At 36.0% G+C, this 8,279-nt stretch overlaps 1 protein-coding gene across 3 annotated transcripts; it reads right to left on the minus strand.

The window, feature by feature from the left end:
• Positions 1–3,502: 3,502 nt before the first annotated feature.
• On the minus strand, positions 3,503–7,725 carry LOC100251182 (homeobox-leucine zipper protein HDG11). Of its 3 annotated transcripts, none has more exons than XM_010665633.3 (11): positions 7,221–7,725; positions 6,871–7,142; positions 6,670–6,787; positions 6,376–6,564; positions 5,812–6,282; positions 5,627–5,740; positions 5,324–5,533; positions 5,056–5,236; positions 4,683–4,951; positions 4,512–4,601; positions 3,503–4,385 (listed from the first exon to the last, which is right to left on the minus strand). In XM_010665633.3, exons 2-11 carry the CDS (start codon positions 6,996–6,998, stop codon positions 3,996–3,998), a joined length of 2,160 nt encoding a protein of 719 aa, XP_010663935.1. In that variant the 5' UTR covers positions 6,999–7,142; positions 7,221–7,725; the 3' UTR covers positions 3,503–3,995. The 3 variants fall into 3 exon arrangements, with proteins under 3 accessions (XP_010663935.1, XP_059590109.1, XP_010663934.1); XM_059734126.1 differs by having other exon boundaries at positions 5,627–5,728; positions 7,221–7,724; XM_010665632.3 differs by having other exon boundaries at positions 6,871–7,725.
• Between the last annotated feature and the right edge of the window lie 554 nt (positions 7,726–8,279).

Here is an 8,279-nt window from a genome sequence, read left to right on the forward strand (position 1 = left end):
AACTCTACTTTTGATTTCTAAATTCTTTTTAAATATTACTATATTCTAATGCATTAAAAAAAATCTATTTACCTAATAAGATAATTTATGAAGTTCATACTTTTTTTTTGTATTAATTAGATTATTTCTTTACATCCAAATTATATTTTACATTAATAAACTTATTGATGAATCTAACCCATCAAGATTCTCTTGATTTAAAGTCATTTTCTTAATAAAAGAAATTTTGAAAAATTATAATTATGTGCAAAGGAAAAATTGTAGCGCTGTTTTTGTTTATGAATTAATTAAGTCAATATCTGAGTTCCAAATTATTTGTAGATTAATAACATTAAATCTCACTTAATTTGGAATTCTTCTTCTCAATGCAAAAATTCTTATTTGACTTACTCCTTCGATATATTCAATGGCACAATACTTTTTTTAAAAAAGAAAAAGAAAAAGGAAAAATCTTGTTGGCTCAAAGATAATTTAATTGATGTGAATTAATTGAAAGGTACCCACACATGGTTTATTTTTAAATAAAAACAAATAATTTTTTTGAATAAAATCCTTATGAAAACAAAACAAAGTTGCATTTAATTAGATGTACAAAATAGTCATACTTATAAGTGAAGCTTAAGCTTTAAGCTATAAGAAACAAAGTCAAAATCACAAACAACAATTAATTCTTGCCTTTTTATAACTAACTTTAAATTAATTTATGAAAAGAGGACTCCTCCTTAACATTTTTAATTTTAATTATAAAGATATCCAAGTCTTGATTAAAATGCCAATTTTGAAAATAAATTCCAAATGATCAACTCCATATGCTTGCTTAAGTTTTGGGAATACCTATAAAGAAAGAAGACCAATCATTTAATCAACCCTTATCTTGCCACCAAAAACTATTCAACACCTTTGGGATATACAATAATATTAAACCTAATATGCAAGTTGCTACACCTATAGCCTTTTCATTAATTGGTAGTATGTACACTCAAATGTATTTCTTTAAATCTAAAAATGAGTGTTAAAATTAACCAAGCTTATTTTTAATTGACATGAATTCAAAGACTTATTGTTATGGGAATTAAATGAAAGGTGGCACCCACATATACTTTATTTTCTAACATTTGAAAAAAAAAAAAAACAAAAAAAAGTTGAACTTAATTAGATGTACACAATAGTCATACTTTTGAGCGAAGCTTAAGGAACAAGCCAAAATCACATCAATAATTAGTTCTTGTCTTTTAAAGTATCTTTAAATTGATTTTTGAAAATAGAGACTTCTCTTTAATGTTATTAATTATAATTACAAAAATATCCAAGTTATGCTTAAAATGCCAATTTTCAAAGTAGAATGCAAAAATCAACTTCATATCATATGCTTTAAGTTTTGAGAATACTACAAAGAAAGAATTAGAGAAAATCTTTCTTTAGATTATTATTTTAGCCCAACTGGTCAACCACTGATTGACTACTCTAATCAAATTGATTTGTTGAGTTTGATAGTCTCCAACAACTAATGTAATGTTCAATCGCCCAAGTCAAACAAGTTTGCAAATGCATCTCATATATAAGTGCTATGAACTTCATTTCTCTAAAATTATGGCTTCAACTTTGACTTTAATTTCTACCTAAAGCCAAAAAATATATATATAAAATAAAAGTGGTCTTCATATTTAATAATATTAAAATAGAATATTCTATGTTATCCTAAATGATTGTCTTAGTTTTATATATGATTACACTTAGCAATAGTAAGAGTGCATTCACAAGGAATAGAAATAAAAAGGATGAATCAAAATCATAGAATGAGTGAGATTTAGTCTATGTAAGAACAAACTTTTGGTTGTTATTCCCATTCTAAATATAATGAAAGAAATAAAAATAAAAATAAAAAATCATCTCCCATTCTTTACTAGAATGTTTCATTCATGTAAATGTATCCCTAATTGAAAAAAATAGCATTTTCTTGTAGGATATTGGTGAAGTGTTGGACATTTTCAGTACATCCTACAGTGTGTTTGGAAAACAATAGGTCACATCATTTACTCAACAATATAAAATAACCCATACTTTTATATAAAAGTTCTTCCAATTATTATTTTAAGAAGCTGACTTTCTTTATTTTTCTTTATTATTCCATCAGTTTTTTTTTTTTTTTTTTTTTTTGTATTTTATGGGACTAATTATTGACAAAATCCTCAAGTTCTAAAGACATTATCTTTTGTTATTGCTCAACTGTGTTTCTACATGCCCACTGCTTCAACTCCTGCAAAGATATCTTAAAAGCATATCCATAGGCAAAATGCTCTTGGCCCTAAAGTTTGGGTTGGCACAAGTCAAAAGTTCTTTTATAAAACCAATAAATAAAAATTTGTATATGATTGCATAATTACTTTTTTAAAAATTAAGAAATTACAGCTTAGAAAAAGAAAAAAAAACTTAATATTGATGCTTTCATAAAAACTTTATTTTGGCTTCTATGAGAAGTTATTTTAGTCTTATTTGGATTGTCTTTTGAGAAACCAAAAACTTTCTTTTTTAAACTTAAAAAATGCATTATTTAGCATGACTTTTGGTTTTCGGCTTTGTCCAAAAATTAAAACAAGAGCTAAAAGCATCATTTCTCAAAAGCAAAATCAATATTATAAAAGTTTTATTAAATATAAAATAATTTGTTAAATAATTCAAAATGAAACTTCTGTTTTTCCTTTACTCTCATATTAAACACTTTTTAAAATTATAAGAACTTTTACCCAACAAACAAGTTGTTATTTAATTTGATAAAAATATTTTGGGCGTAAGAGCTTGTAGACATGTGTAAAGAGGCCTCTTACTTGATAAATTGCGATGTTGGAAACATGTGGTAAAAGTGAGGTTGAACAAAGCATATGAGAATTGTACAATTTGGTAAAGGAGGGGCAGATGAGTTGTAGATGCTGGGGTGTTTGAAAAAGAATAGGTGGAATCATTTAGTCAAGAAGGTACATGCATTCAATAATAGCGCCAAGCTTTCAATCTTTTTCCTCATGAAATTTGGCCAGGAATCAACCATTAACATGGAGGATAAATAATAAAATTATTTAAATTTTGAATGTCTATCTATCCATGATTGTAGTCAAAGCAAATCCGTTTTTGAATTTATTCAAACGTATGGAGGGCATGAAAAACAAAACAAGTTGTAGATTTATGAGTTGGGAGCCCCCACTGAGGAGACTGATAGTGACTTCAGGAGAGACACTGATCTAATACCATCCCATGTCCTTCACTAACACTACTTACAGGATGCATTCATGTCGGCCAAAATAACGATTTTTTCTCAGACATGAAAATTCAATTAAACAAGTATATAAAAGAGAAATGCAGATAAAAGTGTAGAAAGGCCCACCACTGATGCTGAGCAGGGAGGTCACTTTCATGGCTTTCAAACTCGGCCACCCTTTTCTTTCACAACCATACACAACACACTTCATAGAGATGGAGAAAAGCATTCGCATTCTCGACGTAGCGATGGTGATGATAATAACAATTTCATAGGTAAAAATGATGTTCATCAACACAAGTCAATACCCGAACCATACGATGTTCTTGCTGTGTGCTTGGAGGATGGCAAGCAAATGTTGAGAGTGAGGGAGAAAAGAAAGGATTTTATGGATGGACGATGATCCACAGCAAGAAAGACACGTATGGTGCGTTCTTGACTCCGTCGTTAAAATATCCTCCACAAAAAGGAAAAAAAAAAAAAATTAAAGTAACAAATGTAAGTAATAAAGCCGACTCGTAAAAAGAAAAGAAAATTGGCAGCCAAAAAGAGTGGGGGGAAAAAGCAGCATCAGCAACAGGCAGGTTCAAACTCCTTGATGAAGGGCATTGAAGAAGTTCAACTAACCCCCAATACTTTCCCCCTCATTCAATGCCACCAGCTGAGGAGAGACTCTCTGAATTTTTCTGATGTGTATTTAAAGACACGGTAGAGAAGGACAGTTGTTGAGCAGTGGGGATCATCATCAGGAACTAGGGCAATTCAAGGCAGCCTTTATTTGCTGGACAGTGTTACCGATGAGGTTATTAACAGTCGTCACCGACTCCAAGTTCAGCTTAGCGGATGGCAAGCTGCTCACTAGTATCTGAAACACCACTGTAATAAGTGACCCTCCTGACCTCCCCATGCTCGCTGTTGTACTGGAGCTGCTTGACGCCCCGTCCCCTTGGTCTAGTCGCCCATCTGGTGAGATGGTGAAACCCGATGGCAGCAGGGGTATGTAGGAAGGGTCCTCCCCGCTCATTGCTATGTTGATGGCAGGTAGATCAACTGGGCAGTAGATGACTAGGGAACCTGATGAGTCTATGCAGCTCTCTTGGAGTATCAGCATGTTGTTCTGACTGGTGTTGAAGGCCTGCCCATGGGATCCCAGCAGTCAAAAACCCCCATTTGCAACCAAATTAACCAAAATGGAAAAATGGAAAAATGGAAAAATGGAAATATTTGATTTGATCCTATGTTCAAAGGGTCTCTGACTTACCCTCAGGACAGATATGCAGTTACCAGGATGTGGCCCATTTGCAATATGGGCAACCTCTTGCACGGCATTGCCATTGGAGAGAACATCCCACTGTGAAGAAAATTAACACATGTTACTAAAGATATCATAACAGTAGTTTCCAATTAGTATATAATTCAATCATGCATATACCTGAGGCCGAGTCCTTTCGTCCCTGAAGAAATTGAAGACATTTTGTGGAGAAACTGGGAGCCAGATGGTGGTAGCCGCACTGAGAACCACACCGTTGGGTTGGCCAGGATCAGTGTTCTTGTGAATTGTGACCCGGACTCCAACCTCATTCAGCCCAGAGAGTGTTGTCCATCGGTGTCCATTGGAGGTGCTGATGCTTGCACAGAAATTGTTGACCATCCTCTGGGCAAGTTTCATCATGCTTCTCTTGCCATCAGGAGATGGAATCACTGTAAAACCAAAGAGCTTGTTAGTATTTGCATTTGAGGATCAAGCATTAGGAGAACGTTTTCTTCGAGAGGTTTTTTTGTCCTTTTTTTTTTATCTGAAGTACCTCCTCCAAGATCCCGAGTTGAAGTTCCTTTAACCATCAAACAAGCAAATCTCTCGCACATCCTCTGTAGAGTAGCCAGCCACCGTTCAGCTCCAAATGCTAACCCTCTGTGAATAAGATCTCTATAAAGCCGATGAGTTGGGGTTTTGTCTTCGATTTCCACATGTTCCACCCAAGTAACCTGCACCAACATTTTAGAATAGGTTTTGAGTACTGCAAATCCTGAAAGAATCACAGAGGATTAACATCAAGTTTTTGACTTGAAAACCTTGGAGTATCCATTGGGCATATCTTGAATCAAGCAGCCAGAAGGAAGCCTATGAGATGGATTTTGAGGGGCAAACTGGTTGTCTCGGGGGAAATCATAAGAAACATCAACTATTGCCCATGAGCCTTGTTCAATTTGTTGACAATATCTGAGGAAATAGAATTCCCGAGTAGGTACAAGGGATGAAAGCACCTGCAGCTCTCCATACATCTGCAGTGACACTATTTGGCTGAGAAAAATTTCAAATGGAATTCTAATGTAAGAAATACTGAAATCGACAGGGAAATGTTTGCTGGTAGCTACCAGTTGAAGGGAACCGCTCTGACCACCCATCATTCCGGATGATAATACTTCAAGTGTTCTCGCCATTGAAACAATTGTCGGAAATAGCTCCATCCATTTGTTCTGCAAACTAAACTGGTCATATCTTAGGCACAAAAATGACACAAAGAATGAGACTGAAAATCCAATCGATAAAACTCACTCACCGAGTCCATAAATATGTCAACCAATGCCAAACTGTTCATGATCACAACACCTGAATCTCTTGATGCCTCAATCCTCACATTAGGGTTTTTCAAGTGACTATTAGCCCGAGGAAAAATCCTCTCATAGCTTTCAAGATTAAGAACATCCCTCCCATCAGTGGTGGACTTCATCCACAAGGGTTCGTTGGTCTGCAAAAGCCTAAGCAATTCATCCAATGCATTGCCAGCAACATCTGCCATGAGGGACTTATCCATATCTGAAATACCAGTCCCCTGGAAAGGCAAAATGGGCATAGCAGATGAACTTCCAGGAAGAAGATCAAGATCAAGGGAAGGGCCACTGCCCATCCCCTGCCCCCCAAAGCTTCCCATTGACAAATCCAATGAAGAAATATGGACAGGCTGTACTGGTGGGAGCTGTGAAATCGGCCGCCCTATGTACTTGGCAGCAATGCTAGAAACTCTATCAAGCTGCATAGCATCCAAACAAACAAATTAACATTCCAAAATCGCCTAATAATCTCCAAATAATCCAAAACACAGACGAGAAACATCACAAACAACCTCTTCTTTCAATTGGGCATTCTCAACCCTCAACTTCTGTTCATCAAAATATGAATCCTCCCCAATTGGAGGGCCACCACAAGACGGGCAAATCACATTCTTGAGAGCCTCTCTAATGGCTATGTTTTCACAACGGATCTTATCGTTCTCCACACGAAGAGCACAGTTATCAGCTCTCTCGTGTTGGGCCTAAAAAGGTGTGTGAGTGCATACAAGGAAATCAGCAACTAAATAAGAATAGCATAACCAGAAGCAAGAATGAGAAACTCACACGAGAATAAGCACAAGCCTTACCTTCATCTGGGTCCTCCTATTTTGAAACCAAAATTTGATCTGCCTGGGAGCCAAAGCCAACTCTCTGCTCAACTGCAGCCTCTGCTTCTCATCTGGGTGAGGACACTCCTTGAACATCCTTCATTACCAATATTATATTTCAAACTATTTGCCAAACCAACAAACAAACAAATAAGAAATTTCAACTCTCATCAATCTTACCCTTCAAGTCTCTGAATCTGATGGGCAGTGTGGCGATGGTACCGCTTCTTCCTCCTGGAGTCCGAGCCATCGGGGTCCCCACCTGAGCCACCGGAACCACCGCCGCCTCCGCCTGAGCCGTACTCCATCTCCGGTCAAGCCTCGGAAAAGAAGAAAAAATCACCACAACAGGGAGAGACGGCCATCACCCTCGTCCAATACAAAAATAAGAAAAAGGCGGATTCGGATTCGGATTCGGAGAGGGGATTCGCTAGGATTTTGGGGGCGTAACTCTGCACATGCGATGAGGGATCATTATTATTACCATCATTATGAGGGTGATTCTCAACTCCCATTTCTCATCTCTCTACCTCAGAATCAAGAGTGATGCCCATCATCATTGATTTATGGCAATGACCCAGTTGAGTTGAGTTGAGTTGAGTTGTTGTGGGTGAGAGTAGAAGCAACAGGAGAAATGAGACTGAGTTAACCCAGTTCGTTATAGTAGAAGCAACGAGAGAAATGGGACTGAGTTGAAACACAAATGCAAATACAAACGTGCAGCGTCCACAACAACATTAAAGGCGGTTAGATGTCGTGGTTTTCGAGAGAGAGGGTGGGGTTTAAAGAGAAGGGGAAGGAGGAGGAGGAGGAGGAGGAGAAGTCACTCCTCTCTAACACTCAGAACCACCACTCTCTGTAATATAACAGGAGGATTTAAAGCATTTGGTGTGAAAACGCGGAGAGACCTTTTAATTCCCTCCTACTCCCCGTTCCAGACACACTCGAGTTTATTTTTGCCCTCCTCATTTAAGGAGGCTTCGCCGGAGAATTTTGGACACCCGCATCCGGCGCTGGAGTCGACGCCGGGCTGCAGAAATTACCAAAGTGTCCTCTATTTGTAGGATGGTTTTCTTTCCTTTTTTTTTTTTTTTGTTTATTTTCTCTGATTATATCTCTTTCCACGTCCCACAATCGGAGTTACAGAAGTCAAACCTTATTCATATATTTTTGGTAGGGATCTAGTGTGGGCCATCCTTGGGGTTGTCAATGGGCCCACTCGATGCCTTCTCGTTTTGGCCTTGCATTTTTTTGATTTATTAAATTTTACTATGATTATTATTATTATTATTACTGTATCTTTATCTTTAAAATAGTATTTACCCTTTTTGTAATTTGTTAGGGTAGCTAGTTTTTCCTCTTTCTTTTTCTTTGTTTTGACATGGGTCATTGTTGTTTTGTGTTTCTTTTTTTATTACAAAATTATTTAGATTGGTTTATTAGAAACCAAAATCTTTTTGTTATAAATATATATATATATATATACATATATCAATTAAAAAATTAATTTTACTTAATAACTTAATTTAAATTATTATGTTTGATAAAATAATTTAATATAATAAAAAATAATTTTAAATATTAAATCA

This window comes from Vitis vinifera, chromosome 17, assembly GCF_030704535.1.
Source record: "Vitis vinifera cultivar Pinot Noir 40024 chromosome 17, ASM3070453v1".
NCBI lineage: Eukaryota > Viridiplantae > Streptophyta > Magnoliopsida > Vitales > Vitaceae > Vitis > Vitis vinifera.